This window comes from Apteryx rowi, unplaced genomic scaffold, assembly GCF_003343035.1.
Source record: "Apteryx rowi isolate R43461 unplaced genomic scaffold, aptRow1 scaffold_62, whole genome shotgun sequence".
Lineage (NCBI taxonomy): Eukaryota > Metazoa > Chordata > Aves > Apterygiformes > Apterygidae > Apteryx > Apteryx rowi.
In genome coordinates, this window is record NW_020450894.1 from 3405486 (window position 1) to 3425583 (window position 20098).

At 39.5% G+C, this 20098-nt stretch overlaps 1 protein-coding gene across 3 annotated transcripts in view; it reads left to right on the forward strand.

Annotated features, from left to right (window-relative positions):
• The first annotated feature begins 248 nt into the window (after positions 1-248).
• The window catches only part of MTPN (myotrophin), a 51528-nt gene continuing 31678 nt past the window's right edge, over positions 249-20098 (forward strand). For 2 of the 3 annotated variants that reach the window (XR_003256362.1, XM_026083910.1), the window contains exons 1-2: positions 249-324; positions 503-810. Coding sequence is in view for 2 of the 3 variants with exons in the window: in XM_026083910.1 (XP_025939695.1) it covers positions 739-810 (72 nt within the window). In the remaining variant the exon portion in view is untranslated. The remainder of the gene's footprint in view (positions 325-502; positions 811-20098) is intronic. The other variant, XM_026083909.1, reaches the window with a different exon arrangement.

Sequence of the window (20098 nt, forward strand, 5' to 3'; positions counted from 1 at the left end):
CCTGCTGCGCTCCCCCTGCCGCCCTCTCCCATACGGCCGCTCCAGGCATCGCGTGTGGCCAAAATAAGGGTTTCTAAGCCCGAACTCCAAACGGCTCCGTCCTCACCTCGCGTCAAGTTTAACGGCCCTCGGTTGGCGAGCCAGGGCGCAGGCCCCGGCGCCATGGCAACCCCCGGGCAGCCGGGGGCGGGGCAAGGCCGAGAGGAGAGCGACGCGCATGCGCCACGCCGCTTCCCCCCCTCCCCCCCCGCCCGCCGAATTCCTTCTCCCCCTTCTACCCCCCTCCCCTCCCCACCGTATCTCCGGGAACAGAGGGACGCTGAGGTGGGCGCAGGCGCAACGGCGCTCCGGCGGCAGCCTGCGGGAAGCTCATGCGCACCGCGGCCCGCTTCCCCGCGTGGGTGTCTCGCTAGGGTGGGCAGAGGACCGCGGGAGGAGGGGGGGCGCTGAATGAAAACCGGAAGCGGAAACGCCGCGCGCAACTAAACCGCTTTTCCTTCAGTTAGGCGGATTCCGCCCCGCTTCCCCTGGCTGCTGCGCTCGGCTGTGCTCCCGCGGCGCTGAGCCCTAACCGCCGTAACTGCCGCCGGCCCGCCGCCCTGCCCTGCCCTGCCGCCGGAGCCAGCGGCCGCCGCACGAGGGAGGGGTTGCTGCCCGCCGCGCCGCCGCCCTCGCGCCGCGGAGCTCTTCCCGGGCCCTCGCCGTCTCGCCCGCCCGCGTCCCTGCCCGGCGGCCGCGATGTCTGACAAGGAGTTCATGTGGGCCCTCAAAAATGGAGACTTGGATGAGGTGAAGGACTATGTGGCCAAGGTAGGCGGTGGGCGCGGCGAGGGCCTTGGCCGGGCGGCGGCGGGGGCGGGCGAGGCGGTGCTGCGGGCTGAGGAGGGAGGGATGTGCCCGAAGGCCTCTTTTCGGGGGGTCGAACTGGTGGGTGGAGGGGCAGGGGGGGGCTTGTGGAGGCAGGTGGCTCGCAGGATCTGCGACCTGCTTGGGGAGAGCCTCTGTCGCAACTGTGAGCTTTTCGCGGTGGTGAGGGTCTGGGCAGGAGGCCGTACTTCCCTTCCCCCTGTGGGGGCCCTCTCAGTTACTGCGTGCTTCCTCCTTTTCTCCCCCGTCGCCCTGCCCCTCCCCCTGCCTCCCATCGACCCTCGTACATGCTGCTGAAGTTATTATAATAAAGTCTAGTACACGGAGCTTTGTGGCACGAGTAGCCAATGTCCTAGTCCTGCCTTGCTAGTGTATATATGTATATATGCATGTGTGGCCTTGGTTTGGTTATCCTCCCTCCTTGTGCCTCAGGCCTCATCCTTAATAGGGTGATGCTAAGCTACCAGGTGTATGCTAAGCTACCAGGTGTGTTGAGACTTAATTCATTAACCTTCTGTGAAGTGTTTTGAGATCCAGTTAGGGCAAGTGCTAAAGGAACAGTAGACACCTCTGTAATGACTGAAAAATCTTCAGACACTTTGTAGTATTTGCAGGCTGGATTCTGTCCTCATTTGCCTTCAGTTGTCAATGAGGTTTGTGGGAAAAGTGCCTGTACATGACAGCCAGATTCTGCTTCAGTGAATCATTAGTGTTGAGGAATACTGTCTAGAAACTATTATGTCAGAGTAGAGGCTCACAAGCTTTTTGGTTTATATGTAATTTAGCTATACTTATTTAGACCTCTGAACAAGTTAATGATTGTCTTTGGGAGCTTAAGGTATTGACAAGTGCTGACATATCTTGTTGTGATGATTTAAATTCTTCCTACTCCAGTTGTCAGCTTTGGTTGAAAGTTACCCAAACTTGCAGTGCTCTTGGCAGAAAGAAATGTGTGAGTACTTCCAGCTGCTTTAGTACAAAGTCCAACAGCTTAGCTTGAATAGTCTTCTCTGACAGTTGCAGCTAAGCTACTGGACTTTGCATCAAAGTGGCTGCCTGCTCACATGCTCTGATCTGTCCATGAAATGCTTGAGGTAATAACTGGGAATAGTAATGTTATCCCACTTCAGCCATTTTTTAATGATTGCGTACCTATGTCTTGCTCTCTTCCTGTTCAAGAAAGTTGGATGCTATGCTGGTTTGTTTTTATTTCCTGTCATTCTTGGGCCTCCAGAATCTTTCAGCAGATAATGTGGATTGTTACTGCAGCTTTTGTAGGACTTCTGTATATCTAAAGAGCTCAGTACACACTAGCAATTGACAGATTCTTGTCTATCAGTTTCTGAGACAAAAACTCTGACAGTAACCATCTTGAATCAGTTTGTATCTACAAGATCATCAGAGTACTAGTTACACAGGTTTTTCATATTTCCACCCTTTCTGAGTGGCTCTGCAATAGATACAGCAATTGGGTGTTTTTGAGCACTCTTAATCTACTTCAGTCCAAAGTTAAATACTTAATTCAGTTTGCTGTTGAAAGTGGCTTGAGCCAGCCTGGCTGATGCTACAGTGAAGAGGGTGAAGGCATCTGCTAAGTGCACTAATGAGGTAGAAACTTTTAGAAGAGAGATATTGGCCATGGTTAGGTGCTGACAGTAAAAGAAGCCTGCAATCCTTGAACACTCTTACATTTCAGGACTGCTGCTAATGTAGAAAGTGAGGGGGGGGGGAAAACTGTGGGAATTTTCTGCATGTTGGTGGCCTAATCTTGTTCTTTTTTTTTCCTGCTTTCAGATATGCCTTTTCCTCAGCTGTTAAGCATCCTACTAGCTAGAGAAGCAAAAAAAAAATCTCTAATGTTTTATTTTCAGGCCTTGTGTTTGCCTTTACTCATTGCAGGCTAGTAAGCTTTTAGCATGGTTTCCTGTGGAAACAAAGCTTATATGACCAAGTTTGGCTGATCATCTTTCTTCTCCTTGTTGCTTGTTAATCTTTTTTGGCTACTTTCTGGTGATCTTTACACAGTAGAGGTTTTCAAAGGTACTGGTGGGTTTTCTGAAACTAAATGAAATAGAGGAGGGAGATCTTACAGGGAGGAAAAGATTGCAAGAGTGAGCTTTTGCTTTACTAGACAAGAGGAAATATGCCTTAAGTAAGGGGAAGAGAACTCTCCAGATCCACTGACTGTAGGAAAAGCCTCAGCTGTAACCTGTACCTTGTTTCCTAAATTAATCAAATATGTGAGGGCAAATTAATGCTTTGATAGTTCCAGTTCTCAGAAAAGTATTTTCTTCTCCCTTCCATGTGTTCACTTTTGACTGTCTTACTTATCAGGTATATAGCTTCTGCTTCCTGCTAATTTCCTGTTCCAATTATGATTTAGCATTTGGGGATTTTACCAGAATTATATAAAACTTCGCACTAGTAGAAATTTCCTCTTATGCAATGTGGTAGGGAGTCTTACATATCTTGCAGGCTGCATCTTCATAAAATTCTAGTTTTCTTCTCTGTTTTCTTGAAACTTCTGATTTCCAATTTCTCATTTGTTTCAGTTCTTCTATTCTAAATTCCCCATTAGTTCACTCTTGCAGTTATGCTGCCAATTGCATCATAAAGGGTTTGACTTCTGATTCTGTTTAATATCTAAATGGCAGGGCTTGAACTACTAACCATGTGACCATGGGTACATTAAAAATAATAGTATAGATAGACATCATCAATGGGATTATAAGAGTTGAACTCCGATAGCCAGTCATGGCTTCTCTTCACTTGTGCAGTCATAAGTTACAAAGGTTCTGTCTTTCGAATCATTAGTGTCTATTTTTTCACTTCAGTTTTGGTTAGTAGGTATCAAGAAGTCTAACTTAATGGATCAGTTGGAGAACTTTGGTTCAAATGTCAGGTGAAACCCACAGTACGATGTGGAAACCTTTCTTTTCAATGGTTGATCTGTCCTCTTTAAGTAGAGGAAGTTTCTGCTACTTCAACAGTTTTTGAACAAGGGAAGGGTAGAGGGGTAGAAGGAAGAGGCTCAATTTGTTTTACGTATTCTTATGTAAAGCGATTTTTGTCTTACTCTAAAGACACTTTCTTCAGAAAAAAACCATCTTTCACATAAACATAGTTCTGTGTGTTGGCAATGAAACAGACAAACGTCAAATGTTACTACTTGTTGCTTCACAACAGAGATCTTAGTGCTGCCAGTGTGTGGGTTTGGAAGATATGGCTGGCTTCTACTTGATTAAAAATGTGAAAGGTTATTTGTACTATTTGAATAGTCCTGTAAGGCTTCTTTCTTTTCAATAAAAGCATCTTAGTCTCTATGTTTATCAACTTGTAATAGTGTCAAGTTTTTCTTTATGGTAAGTGTTAATTTCTACTAAAGTACTGCAGTTGTAGTCTGTTAAGACTAGCTGTTAAATATGGTGTCATCTATTTTTTATGATGACTAGATAAAAAATAGTTTTTACTGTTTGCTTTCTTTGTCTTCCTTTTGAATGTAGCCAGCATATGTTGCCCTCAGAGGTGTCTTTTCAGGGCTGGGTTTGAAGTAATTCTTCACTCTTCCCACATACATACACTGAAATTCTTAGAATTCTGCAAGAAAGCAGAAGCTTTCATAGGAACAGATGAATCAAATGTGCAGTCAAATGAGCTAGGAGGACCCATGCAGAACTGAGAAATTTGCTTCCCTCAGGGAGGGAACAGAGTGTTTAAAAACTACTGTTTGAAAGAAGAGCAGGATATATTAAGCCTGCAGAACCTTATTTTATTAATGTGAATGGTGTTCACTCTTCTTCCTCTTCTTTCTCCTCCTTCCCTAGTGGAATGAGATAAGCTGTATAATTGCTTAAAAGACTTTTCTGTCAACAGAAATGCACATAATGTTTCCAGTTAGCCACAGACTTCTCAGGCTAAGTGTAATTCCTGTTCAATCACTAGGCACCAAGATTTTGGCAAGATAAACTTGGATTTGTAAGAAAGATGTAACAATAAATTTTTGTCCTGAAGTAATTGCATCTCCCATAGCTTAACTGAGAATACTTGATTTCATGAGCTGTTGTAATCCTCTACATTATTGCCTCCTAAACATGCCACTGGTTATAGTATTAGGCCAGTTGACTTGTCAAATACAACTACGTGAAGATAGAACACTCTGCCACACTGGAAGTACCAGATTTTTAGTGCTGTGAGGACAGGAAATCGGGGTGATGGTTGGCTGCAGGATGGGTGTGGTTAGAAAATAAGTCCTATGCTATGCTTACCTAGTGGGCATTTCTGGTGATGAGTGGTGTGTGTGTGTGGGGGGGGGGGTTGTTTGTTTGTTTTTTTAAGCTAGAAGAGCTTCAGTGGCTTGGAGAACTGGAAAACAGCAACTACTTAATATTCTTCACAAAATTGTGGTAACTACAAAAACACTTGAAGTTCTTTGGGATGTATTGTTATTTGTATGGACATCTTGAGAAATGAGGAAAACTTCACTACTACAGAACTACATGGAGAGACTGAAGCAAAAAACATGATTTTGAAATACTTTTCTTTTTTTCCCCCAGAGGGATAGCCATCAGAGGTATTGTTGAAGTCTTTGAGTGTAGTAAAAGAGAAGACACTTAAATACCTCTGGGGCAAAAGTGATAAGCAAGGAGAAATAAAGGAGAAATGAATGGCTTTACTTTCTTGGGGTAACCTCCTTTCTTTTGCATGTCTGTAGAAATCACTTCTACTCCTTCAGGAACAAACTAAATGAAAATAAACACTTAAGGCAGCATTATATATGGGTGGTTACTTGAGTTACAGATTAACCATACCATGGATACGTTGAAATCCTGCTTGGCTCAGTATGTAGTCTGCTGAAGTGCAGTTTGTGATTATGGCCTATATTGGTATCTGGATTGCCTCAGATATGGAAACAATTTTCTTGCTTTAATATGAGCCTGAAAGCCTTGCTGGATTATAATGCTGTGTAACTGCACCTCTGTGGTTGTGCAGAAGCATATCGGGACTAGCACTGACCTGGAGCTGCTGGACTGAGTTTATTTCATGTGAAGCCATTCAAGTATCTCTGTATTGTAGCTCCCCAGTGTTCTGATAAAGAAAAACCCATACAGTACAAGTATTACCTGGAGTATTTCAAGTCTTGCGTTATTTTGATTTGGTTACTCTTGAGTGTACTCGAGTGTGATCTCTTGAGACACAGTTTTGTTTTACTACTTATCTCTACTTAAACTTGGTCTTAAATTTACATTTTGTTGGTTTGAACATGAGCTAAGATTTTCTATTATGAAACAAAATGGCTGCTTACTACTGAATAGCTATGAAGGGGTGGGGAAGAGAAGCTTTTAGTCTGTTAAATACTCATGACAGAGTTGTGTGTTTTTTAAATAAAATGCCTTGAACGTACTAGAATGGTATGGCAGCTACTCTTTAGTAGTGGGCACAGTAAGATGTATGAGGTAGATGAAAAACACCTTTTCAAGATGGCTAATAAATTCTACCAATCTGATTCAAGAGGACATGTAGCAAAGAAGAGCTCACAAATGCTGTTAGTTCATGTATCACTTCCTTGAATAGTTATACAGGGAAAGCATGGGATAGTAAACTCAGTTGCTGCCAAGAGCAGCAGTCCGGGCAACTGTGCAGAGGCCTTTCTGCTTTGCTGGAAACTGACTAATGAAAACGGATGAATTCTATAATATTTAGTTCTTAATTCTATAAGGCTGTGTATCAGCTATTACTGTTTATATGTAGGAAACATACAGAGTTCTGGAGAACTTGCAGTGAGATACACAAGACTTAGCTAAAGGCCAAACAGTGATGTCAGTGTCCTCTTTTTTTTTTTTAAGGTTGTATATGCTGTCCCCACTGAATTTTAATCGCTAAGACAATGCTAGCAGGAAAAATAGGACAAACATCAGGAGAATCTTCCCGACCTGGCATAGAATGGATCAGCCAAACGAAGTTATGGATTTTAAAAAGTGTTTTCCAAGGAGGAGTATAGTCTATTAAATTGTAAACCTGATGTAGTGCTGGAATGTATAAATTACTGGCTGAATGAACATGCCAGAGTTCTCAAGTCTATCCATTCCATGAAGATACAGATATAATTGATTCTTTGAAGCATTTATGTAGGCTCTTTCCATTCCAAATGTAATTGGAATTCATGATAGGACTGATCATGAATCTGTGACTTCTAAATGGAGTAGTTATTTCCTGAGATGTTGATGCTTGGCCTAAGATCATTTTGTTTTTCACTTGGCCTCTGCACTCTGAAACTCTTTGGGTATTTAAGAGATTGCCTATGTATGTGTTTCATGTTTGATATCTTTGAGGGTTGGGTTTTTTTTCTGCCCAAATAAAAAGTTAGGCCCTTTTTCATATTTGCTTCTCTTTGGGCTGTTCTAATAGTACTGTTTTACTTGTCCTGTATTTTAGTAGTTTTATGTGAAAAACGGAGAGAGTGATAAAAATTAGACTTTAATAAAATGCTGAACTTTGTTGTTGAAAGTCTAACGTATTCCAGTACTCAAATCAAAAGAGAATTTTATCCTTGCAGCGGTGATATCCTGTTTCGTCTGAGTTAATCTTTAGAATATACATCACTAAGTGCTACAGTACAAGCAAGGTTAGGAGTGTTATAAATAACCAGCAGAGAACTCAATGCTATGAGAGAATACTTGCTTCTAGTACTGTTCCTTTTATCCTCTTTTTTTTTTATTTTAGTCTTCCCTCCTGCATCAATTTTATCTTTACTACATTTGTGTTCCAAGCCCAACTCTTGTCCTCTGGTTAACTTAAAGTTACTCTTGACTTCAGCACAAGGGCATAAGGAAGATGAGTTAAGCTTTCTGCAAATCCAAAAGAACGGTTCTGCAGTGGTTTGTACTCTGTCTCCATTTGGAAAAATATGTAGAAAACTGTTATTTGGGAAGGTTGTGTGCTTGAATATTGACTTGTATACTATGAAATTGGTGAGTCATGCAGGCCACATAACTAAAAATACTGAGTGAATAGATCTTGTAGCAGTGTCAGAGTGCATAAGTAAGGAAACACCTGGACAGGTCACAATAGTCTGAACAATTTATATATACTAATTTTAAAGGAGCATATTCTTAGCTGTTAAGGAATCAAAACATGGAGGTCAAATGTTCTACCTGAGTTTAAGTAGAACGTCTCAAGTCCAAAAACTTTATAAGATTAAAAAACACTGTGAAGATGTAGGTGGAAGGTCAGAAGAGGAAACTGGGGAAGGTATGGTAAGCCAGGGCATGTATATAATCATATTGCTTAAATCACCTTTTTTTTAATATGCATTCCTGGGTGAGTGTCATTAACAGGTTTTTAACTGCTAGCAAAATTGCTTATGCTAGTTTGAGCTTCTGGGTAAGTGTCCAGAAAAAGTGTGAAAAGTTACTTTTTTTTTTATGTATGTACCTAATTTGCGCAGTTTCAAAGTTTAAGGTTTGCAATAAGATATTCTCGACCTTTCTTTTCCTGCTAGCAAGAGCTCCTTCTTCAATGTAGCATCTGCCTGCCAGTACAGTTCTGTGGAAAGACAAGTTGTCATTTGGGTGGATAGAGCTCATATTGCTGGGACAAAAGCAGTAACTGGACTTAAGTGCCAATAAGTGACCAGGCTGTTATATAGTGATTATTTTTCAAACATGTTACAATATCAACTGTTTTAAACAATTAGCTGTTTTCTGCTTTAGCTTTTTTTGAGGCAGGGCAGATGTAGATTAAAATAGTATGGTTCGTATCAAAAAGTTAGAGCTTCTAGTGGGATGTTGACAGTTGTATTGACTCCTTCTGTTTTCTTTTTACTGGAAACTGATGCCAAAGCCTATGTTGCTTTCAACCATCGATGATAAATCCCTCGATCAAATGCTAGAGAGGAGGGAAACGGTAGTTTTGTTTAAAGGACTAATTGTGTTCCTGTCTCAGACAGTGAAGGCTTTTAGGTCTCTGACTTGGAAGGAAGTCAGTATTAGTGTGTCCTTCTGAATAAACCACAGTTCTTGACTTGATTCTCAGTTTGACTGGGATGTACTTGTGTAGTGGGGGGGGGGGAGGGGAGAGGCAGTAATTTGATGTTGTTCTGAAAACAGTTGAAATCCTGATGAGATAGAGTAGGGAGGGAAAGAGGAACATGATTCTGTAAATTCAGTATCATAATGCATATGAACATGGCTTTAAAGTAGCTTGGGGGACTTAGTTTTTGGTGCGTGTTAGTTTTTTGCAGTCTTAATGTTCTTTTATCCTTTTTTTTTTAAGGCAGTGTAATTCTGTAGTTCACTACAGATAGGTAATACACTAAGGGTTATTGCATCTTTCTGAAGGAAAAAAAAACCCTTTGTAGCTTTTTTGCTGCATCAAGAGTTATAGTATAGTCTAGATTTTCATCTTTGCCTGTATAAATTGCTGTTTGCTTCACTGGTTACAGGCCAAAAGGCAAATGGTGAAATCACTTTACTTAGCCTTCAGCTACACTTTGAAAATCAAATAGAGTAACTGCGCACGGTGGCTAATAAGCTGAACAGAACAAAACATCACTAAAAAGGTATTCTGGAGATTTGTCTGTCATGCTTCCATGCAAAGTTCAAAGAATATTCTAATATGTATCTAATTATGGAGTCAGTTTATAAAACAGAATTGTGTGATCAAAGATTCTTATGAGCTAAGATCAAATCTTGGTAGTTATTGTTGGAAGACTCAGTATTTTCTTTCCCCAAACTCCAGTATTTTATGAACTTACTTTAACAGAGTTGTCATCCATAAACTGGTGGTTGGAATCAAGGGGGAGGAGATGAGTGGTAAGACCATTTGAGACAAAAGCTAGAGAACTGTTCATAGAACAGTAACAAATTATTTTAAAGGCGACCTACAGGCCATCAGTGATCTGTTGCTACTGTGAATGCAAATGCCATAAGCAATAAATGTTTAAACAGGGATTTATATGGTTGTTCAAGAACTCTTTCAATATTCAAATCGGGTAATACAGTATCAGGTAATACAATTAGCAGGAGAAGGTTTCAAGTCCTTTATATAAGAAGAGAAAGGTCTCTTCCAGTTTCTTTGGGGTGAGATCTGCATTTCTATGCTTGGTAATTCGTGAGCATGCCCAGAGTGTGTGTGTGTGTGTGTGTTTTGTTTTGTTTTTTTTTTTAATAACAAAACAAGGCAGAATTGTTTCCATTCAAGTGAGAGATCTGGGAGCATTTTATTTCTTGGATTACTGACTTCTCCATACCTTCAATAATAATACTAACTCTTCCTTGGCTAAAGGAATAGGATATTTGTCTTGGTTTCAAAAAATTGAATATGGCCTGTAATAAAGCATTAATTATCTGTTACATGCACTTATTTTGGAAATAGTAACTCAAGAGTAAATAAGTTTCATTTCAAAGTTTTTATTTTAAAAGACTTAATTCATAAAAGTGAAATGTTTCTTAATTAGATATAACATGAAATATGTTTTAGCTCAGTTCTTGGAGCAAACTAGCAAAATCTTTAGTTGCCGAAGCATTTTGGATGCTAAATCCTGGTGAAACCTGAAGAAATTTACTCTTGTAATGGTCCGGTATCAATCTTGATATATTTTAATGGAAGTATTACTACAAAACTGAATACTCAAAGTATGTAAGTGTTTACAAAGCCATTCTATGTTAATACATATGTTATCAAAGCGTATGCTGTTGAGGCTTGTTTCTTAGTCTAGTAAGACATTCAGTATTTACTTAGTGGATTTAAAGAATAGCTTTTCTGCTCATGTTTTTTAGTTTCATGTTTTGTTTTTGTATGATTCCATATATACAGATTGCTTCAGCATGACAAAATCTATGTTAAAGCTGAGAAATTCTGAAAACTCATGATCATTAATACTGCTATTGATATTTTATATCATTTTATGTGTCACTATGTGGTGAAAATCTAAACTCAGTGTGTGGAGAAAAATAATGCCCGTTAATCTGATTCGAAATGTACTGAGGAGAAGCTAAGGTTTGAGAGAACTATTGATCTTGCCTTGGGTATATCCTTTGTTTAGATACTAGAGAAAGAAGTCACACTTAAAACACTTAGCCCCAATTATAAAATTTTGTATCTTTTAAAAACTATAGCAGTAACTTTTCCAAGGCATTGTACTTACTCATCTTCCCCATTTATCCTTCCATAGCTTTATAATAGAGTGCCACCTTAGTTTTGAGAACTGTTTATTATATTTTTTGATCAGACTTAGAGGTCCAAAGCTGCTATCAGTGGACAGTATGTACTGAGAATTTTAATACTTCTTTGTTGTTTTTGTTTTGGAGCTCTTAAAATTTCCGAAAATGTTGTCATTCAGAGTTAGCCACTAAGTGCAGATTGGATCATCATGGCTCTTATTCCTTGCTGACCTGGCTAGCTTTTGGACCAATGATCTAAAGATGGAAACAGTCTGAATCCTATTACCAAACTCTTCAGTGGTTTTATCCCTGAACTTAATATTTTACCTTAATACAAACTTAGTGTCACCAAAGAAGGTCAAGATGTAGTATAGTGCATTCTTTTTATCTGTCCAAATATGCTTTCAGACTTCTGTGACCAGAAGATTTGACAAGCTAAGCTTGAGCTTGTGTGAAACTAATGGAGCAGGTGTTAACATTTTATAGGAGATTGCTCTGTTTTGATAATAGTATCTGTTATTGGTTTGTGCATAGCAAAAAAACAAATTACTGAGACCTCAGCTGGTTTCTGCTTTAAGTATGGCTGACTTCTGTTGTTTGGTGATCGTTTGGCACCTAGGTAGGATATTTTCTGTTTAATATGCCCTTGGAAGGTAAATAATCTGAATTGGATAAAAATGCAACAGAGTTAAAACACTGACTCTGGTCAGTCACTTCTGGAGAAAAACTCTCTCAAGGCCAGGTCAGTGGTGCCAGCAGAAATGGGCACTGCACCATGTTCAATGGATACAGTACTTCATCTTTGCTCTAAAGAGATATGTTAGTTTTATGTCAGGTTAAGGTGAACAGCCATTAGATCTGATTGTGATTACTTAAGATTTAACTGTTAGATGGTTTTATTTTCTGTTATGCTCCAAGTACTCAGTCAGGTCTGACAGGCAAGCACTGGCGCTACAATTAATGCGTTTTAACTTAATTCCAAATTCTAATAATTCTTCTAAGAGACAGTTTAGAAAGTGCATCTGATCATCAGCCATTCGGTTCACAATCCAGCCTATTTAGCACATTAACATTCAACAATTAAACTAGTACTTTCACAGATAACTAGTGGTAGACATGTTCTTTGCTATGGGTGGCATCCTGTAGGCATCTGCTCCTGCCCTTTTGCTAGAAGTAATAATGCCTCTGTCTGCACCAGCTTATTCTTTCAGACTAGTCCCAGAAATTAGTGCCATAACTGAGCTGTTGCCCAACTCTGGAGATGCCAATGTTGGGCAAAAATTTTAAATAGGAAATAAATTAATGGGGATTTAAAGAGAAGCTAGAAAGCTGGTCCCTACGTTCCTGCTTTATCACTTACTGATGAAAATGATGAATGGTTTGTACTACTTCTCATTTTAGTCTTAAACCATTAGACTTGGGGAGGGGGAAGGCAGAGGAAAAGCAACTACTTTCAATAGTGTACACATTTGACACATTTCTGAAGTCAGGATGGTTGCACAAGTTTCTAGAATCTTTTGCTGGAAAACAGTATGTTCATCTTTGTTCTATAGAACAACTCATGTATCAGGTCTGTTTGTCTCTAAAAATGCTGATACAACAACTGAAGCACAGATGGCTCAGTTATTCAGTTTGCTTAGCAGTTTGCTTCTGGAATCATGTTCTCTTGACTGAGACAAAGGACTTCAGATTGCATTTGATTACAGTGGAAAAGCTGGGTACTTGTTTACCATTAACCATTAAAACAGAAAAGTAGGCTTGTTAAGTACCTTTTGTTGGCTTAAGCCAACAGAAGTATAGGGATGCTTAAAATATTCTGAAAAGCCTTTATAAATAGCAAGATACCATAGGGTTCATAATTCTTTTTTTTTTTTTTTAACTTGTAAGGAGCAAGTATTGATGTTATCGTTAGAAGTTAAGGTTTGTATCAAAACAAAATTACACGCTTTAGTGAGAAAGTAGATATGTGTATTAACATACACAGCCATCTACATCTGTCTGCTCTGGTTGTAGAACTTCCTGCAAAATGTCTACTAGAGGGACTCTTGTTACCATCAGAGCAGATACCTCTTCTGTTAAACAGGTAAGGGTCTTTTCTGGGGGATGTTATGTTGAAATTCTTTGGGTAGCCTTTTTTCAGTTTCTTAAATACTGAAGTCAAGGTGGATATAGCAGATTAAACAGGAAAGACTAGACATGGATCTAGAGCAGCAATAAAGAGTTTACTTACTGCTGATGCCTGACACCTCTTCCAGAGATATACTTCTTAACTTTCTATGTTGAAGGAGTCCCCTTCTGAACTTCTGCTTACTTGATTTTTCCTTTTTGATCATCTTTAACAGGATTGTTCAGAGAGGCTTTTGCTATTTATTTCTGTTTGTTTCAGTAAGACATAATAGAAGGTGTGAAGACAGCTTGTCCTGAATATCCCACCAAGTGTACAGGGAAGAAGGAGGGCAGCTGGGAGAAAATTCTTTATTGCTGCAGGTTACAGAACTTAAAGGAGGAAAAAATGACAGTGGCAAGAAAATTATTAAAAATCTTCTATCACAGACACAAAGATAAAAGGCTTAACTAATGCATCTGCTTTCAGTCTTTAAAAAGAAACAAACAAGAAGTTCTTGATCTTCTGAAACTTTGTTAGTGGAATTTAGTATCCCACACAAATCTAGGCCACTTTCTTCCTCTTCCATTGTCCACAAGCAACTGTGGTCCACTTGGACCGCAGTTGAAAAACCACTGGAATGGCCAGCATTTGCTTAACCAGAAACTACCATAAGTAGTTTGTCTGCTGCAGGCTGAATAAGACAGGCTTACATTAATTCATTAAGTGGGCTGAGAGTAAGTCATTTTTGAAAATATAGAGAATTTAAATGAAAACTTGGATCCTGCACAAGATTGTGGCAGTTGCCATGGAAAACTGCCTACTTGTAGTTAGAATGAGTGGATTTCTTAGCGTTGGCAGGAACTTGCTGTTGCTTTTTAACTCAAGAAATTTGCTTCGAAATCATAAAAACAATGTACAAGTTACAATGCTTAATCTTTCTCCTTCCCTTTCTGCTCTTAGTGCTTAATTCAGCCTTTGAGTTATTAGTTAAATATTCACCATGTTCTAGTTTCCACTGTCATTCCTAGGTTGAAGATTGCACAGGGACAAAAGGGTCATTTTTCTTCTGACTCAGAAAACAGACAGGAAAACTTGAGATTTAATAGTCCCTGCTGAGCAGAATATATAGGAATATATAGGAAACTATATATCATCTTTAGGACTCCTGTGTGTTGTTTCCTTAGTAGTTCTTGCAACATAATTGGATTGAGTGGAAATGTGGAATTATCTTTTCAACCTACTTGCCTAGTTCTTAGTTCTGCAACTGCTAAAGCATCATATGTCAAAGATGTGGGGGGTTTTTTCCCCTGCTCTTATGGGAAAAATTGTTTAAAAGGCATTTAACAGCATATTGCACTGATTTTTATTATAAGCTGGCTGTTTGAATTATTATTAGAAACAAGAATGAAGATAAAAAGGACTGTGAAAACAGTGTGTGTAGTCTGCCATGAAATACCCAGAAGTTTAGCAACTAAAAAAACCCTTCCTCGAATAAAATACTAGACTAGTGTCTCAGTTATTTCTCAGTTTGCATTAAAGCAGCTAATGTGAGGGTATGTCTGCTAGTAGCACTTTAAAGCAGAATTAATTTCAGTAATGGAGGCAAATATTTAACCTCTCTGCTCTACCCAGCAGCAACTGTTTCAGGCTAGTACTCCATTTCAGCTACCATGAGAGAATTTCTAGAGAGAATTATATGAACAGCATAGAAAAAGAATAATTCATTGTCCCTGCTACTCCAAGGTGTTTTGAGGCAGGAAAAGTTGTATTAATTTAACACCTGGAATCTGGGAATAAGTTTTTTGGGGCAAAGCCATTAGGCCTAAATTACTGAATTCATTCTAAGAGTGTTTCTATCGGTAATTTGCAAGGACCTGTGAAAGTTCCAGTGTGGATTTTGACTAAATCAGTTTACATCATGACAGTAATGGCAACTACTACTTTAAAGCCAAAGCTGCTTTTAGACCCTGTGTCTATTCCACAGGGGAAAAAATAATTTGACTACAATGCCATTTAAGAAGACTGGAATGTTGTGGGATCACTGAATTGAAGGCGTGAAGTGCAGACTGAGCAAATACTTTCATACAGTGAATGCTGTACTTGAGATCTAGTGTTCTATATTGCAGTCAGATTTCTTCAACATGTTTAACAAATACATGTGTTAACTCGAAGTTGGGTTTGTAGAAACCTATTGTTTTAAGTTTTTCAACATTTAGCAGCATGTGAATCAGTTCATTGGAAGTCAGTAGGCAAGCACTAAGGTTACACTATGGGACATGTGTGGAACCACTCTAGAAACAGGTTGAGGAGGAGACCCAAAGGACTGTCCATCAGGTCATATGAGGATTCTGAGCTCTCTGTACGTAGTAAACCCAAGGAATGTTTCAGTGGTGGGAAGACTGACTAGTAGAAGTGGTGGGAAGACTAGTAGCACTTGTTTTTGGTTGTAAACCTAAGTTTAGTGTTTTGTGCTGGCAAAAATAAAAATGAAGGTTTTTGTCTTTGAATTCATAGCATTCTAATTTACTTTTGCTCAAGTGTTTAACTGTAAACCAGGGTATTTGAGGCTAGAGTTCTGTGCTTAAGCAACTGATTGGTGGCAGAGGGATCCAGGAGAGCTGAGCTATAAAATTCTTTTTCTGTGATGAAAAATCAGATTTTTTGACATTATTTGAATATAGATGATACAATACTGCAGCCTGTCTAAAGTAAAGAAGGTTAAGATGTTTCAGGGCCTTTCCTGGTGTCCTGAGACACACTCGGTAGTGTGGGAAATGTTTACAGAGTATTTTCCACAGCTATTACGGATCTCCCTAGTCACGCACTTTGAGGAATCTGTAACCAATACACACAGCTACACTGGAGGTAGAAGCAGAAATGGGCTACTGGAAGGAATGTAGAAACATTGCACAGATATGCAGGGGTGGAGATGAGCCAAAGTTCAGCTGGAGTTGAAACAATCAAGGGACCTGAAGGGTAGTAAGAAAGACTTCTATAAGTACATTGATAACAAAAGGAGTCTAAAGAAGATGTGGGCCTGCTGCAAAGTGGGGCAGAGGACACAAATATCACAGTAGAATAAATTACACAGAAAAGGCCTTTTTGCCTCTGTTCTCACTGGTAAGGCTTTCCCTCAGGCATCCCATGTCCTTCAGACCTACCAGGACAGTCTGTAGTAATGAAACGCTACCCACAACAGAAGAAAAGAGTTGGGCACCTTAAGCAAGCTGGACACATGTAAATCCATGGGATCAGATGGGATGAATCTGAGGGTGCTGAGGGATCTGGCTGATGTCTTTGTGAGGATGTCCTCTGTCACCTTTGAAAGGTCATAGTGACTCAAGGAATGTTCCCTGTGAATGGAAGTAGGCAAACATCGTACCCATCTTCAAGAAGGGCGAGAAGGAAGATCTGGTGAATTGTAGATTGGTCAGTCTAACCTCTGTCTCTGGGAAAGTTACAGAGCAAATCCTCTTGGAAGCCATGACCATGTTCATTAAGGAGGAAAGGTAGCTGTGAACAGCCAACATGGATTTTTCCAAGGCCAAATCATGTCTAACCACCCTGATGGTATTCTGTGATGAAATGACTGGCTTAGCAAATGAGGAGCAATGGATGTTGTACACCTTGGCTTTAGCAAGGTCTTTGACATAGTCTTTCACTGTATCCTTATAGCTAAATTCGTGAAATATGGACTGGAGAAGTGGACTGCAAGGTTGGTGGAAAATTAGCTCGGCTGTTGGGCTCCAAGGGTTGTAATCAGCAACACCACATCCAAGTAAGGCCTGGTTACCAGTGGTGTTTATCAGGAGTTGATACTGGCAGCTCTGAGTAACATCTTTATTCATAAACTTGAAAAATGGGATGTCTTTTCCAGTCTGAACAATGGGATAGAGTTCACTCTTAAGCAAAGTTTGCAGGTGATACCAGACTGGGGGAGTAGTCAACACCCTGGAGGGCAGAGCTGCTGCCTGCTAGTCAGAAGGACTGACTATCTGGAGAAATATGCTGACAGGAACCTTGTGAATTTCAACAAACAAATGCAGAGTCCTGCAGTGGGGAAGAAAAAAACCACATGCATCTGTACAAGTGGGGATTAATTGGCTATGTACAACTTTGCAGAAAAGGACCTTAGGATCCTGGTGGACAAGTTGCAGTTAAGTTAGCAGTGTCCCCTTGCATTGTTGAAGGCCAGCGGCATACCACTGTATGCTACTGCATACTACTATATTAGCAAAAACATATCCAGTAGGTTTAGAGAAATAATGTCTCCCTTCTAACACTTCTGAGGCTGCATCTGGGTATTGTGTTCAGTTATGGGCTACCTAGTACAAGAAAGATATTGCCACACTGGAGTGATTTCGGAGGAGGTAGTCACCAAGACTGTTAGGACGCTGGAGCGTACAACGTACAAGAAGACACTGATATTTTCTTTAGCCTTAAGAGGAGAAGAAAAAGGAAAGACATTTTTTGTTGTCTTTTTGTACCAATGGGAGGGTATAGAGAAGGCGAAGCCAGGCTCTTAGAGCTGCATAGTAAAAGAATAAGAAGCAACAGTACAGTTTGGAATGTGGGAAATTCTGGTTAGAGATAAAGGGGAAAAAATCTTGACTATGAGGATGATCAAACACTGGGAAGAGTTGTCTAGAGAGTTTGTGGAATCCTCCGTCCTTGAAGATGTACAGAATTCAGCCGGACAATATCCTGAGCAACCTGATCTAGATGGATCTACTTTGAGCAGAAGTTGGACTAAATAACCTCCAGAGGTCCTCTTCAGCCATAATTATTCTGTGATTCCATGAATCTGTAAATTCAGAAGCTTATAGTATTGAACTGTCCCAGGAAATGTGGTGGTTGAGTTTGCCCTAGCTGCCTCCAGCCAGGTGTTTATGACCCATGGATTAGTTAGCCTCATCTTATGTTTTTACTCTTATAGCAAACAGAGTAAGACCAATTTCTTTTTATGTATCGTATTCTTAAATTCACGGTGACTGTAGAAATTACAGAATGTTTGATTCCAAAATTCCTAGAGAATAGGATTGTTCCCTCTCTTCCTCTCTCCCTCTCCCCACCTTTTTTTTTTCTCCTTCTCTGTTGTTGCCTTGTCCTTAAAGATTCTCAATCAAGGGGTTGAGATCTGCAGTGCTAGGGAGGTAACTTTTGGATTAGATGAGCCACAGAGCTGAAATGTGACAGCAATCAAGAGTTGAAAAGACTATGAATGTATAACTGAAATGAGCACAGGTTAAGCAATGAACTTTAGCTTAGATATTTAAAATATTGCTATTTTGAGAATACAAGTAGAATTACAGAGATAATGAAATATTTTTATCCTCAAAGTACTTGTATGGGTATTTTTGCAAAGAAATCTTTCCCCAGATAGACAAATCTGGAAAAAAGTTATTTTGAGGATGAATGGGGGCGGGGGGGTGACTGATTTGAGAAAAGGAAGGAGAGCATTAGAAGAAGATTGATACACGTCCATTTTTTTTCCTTTCCACTTGAGAAGGCAAGATTGCCTGCTAAACCCTGTTTGAATATGTGACTAAGTTTTTTCAGGGCATGGTTTGTCCAATCTTGCTCTCCCTTCAGAAGCCTGAAAAATGTGTTGGTCTCCTGTGTGGTTTCAAAGCTCAGATTCTCTGTATTCCACTTAAAAGCATAAAACTTACTCTTTCAGACTGCGAGTTAGAGTATTTTTGTTCTTTACTTGGGAGGAAAAACACATCATTCAGTGGATACAGTTATAGTTTCTCTTCTGGCAAAATAGGACTTCAGATTGTATCCAACATAATGATTTACAGTTTAGTTCTACCAGTTTATTTTTACAAAGTTGAAATTAAATCAGGACACCTAATCATGCTATTCTCCATCAGAGGGCATTTTGTGGATCTCTGGACTCAGAATACCTTGCAATGTAAGAAAGATTTTTACATATCAGTTACACAGAAGAGATCACCTCCATTGCCATAACTGCTATTGGGAGAATCATGCTTATTTAACTAGCATATACTAGGAGTGTGTGGTGTTTTAATGTATCTTCAAGAAGAATACATCTGAAACAGACAATGCTAAATAAATTCGTCTATTTGCTCTCAAATGTTTCTCCTGGCATAAAATAAAAGAATGATCTCATTTATTTTTACACTGTGCATGTAAAAGTGGAAAATGTCAGTAACATCTTGCATAAAGAAAGACTGCGATGTGGCCTTTCAGCTATGAAGGCCGTACACCTATGTGTGACAACAAAACTGAAATGTAAAATACTAAATCTTACCTTTCTCATTCATTCACAAGTATTTGCCTGATTGTTCCTATGCTGGGGAACATTGGTATAGTAACCCTCAGCTGCTTTCCACAAGAGGTCACCTCCATTGTCATAACTGCTGTTGGGAATATCAATGCTTATTTAGCTAGCATATACTAGGAATATATATATATTTTTATATATAAATATATATATAAACACACAAAAAACCACACACATATCTTGTTTTTTGACTTCTGTGAACTGTTGACTTCTCTAAATGTCTTCATTTTTCCTTTTATTGGTAATTATAAAAATATAGCTTGAAGGTTTTCTAATAATGTAGTATATGTAAATCTTTGTTAAAGAATTGGAGGAAGGTATTGAAGTAAAATACAGCATGTATTTTTCTTTTCCTCTATTAAGCACACTTTAATCAGACTTGAAATGTTTGGGGGGGGGGGTGTTTACGATTAGCACTCTAAATTGGTGTTCTCAGTTTCTGCATACCAGTTCCTAAAATCAGAAAACCAATGTTTGTCTAAATATTCCTGCTTGCTTTAGCTTTCTTGCTGTAGGTTTGTACAATGAGATTGGCTGGAAGTACTTCTGATGAACTGTATCTCACTTAATCTTTTTGTTGAACTTTTAAATCAAATTTAGCCAGTGTGAACAAAGGCTTATGGGAAAGACAGTAAAATATGAAATGTTTAGAAG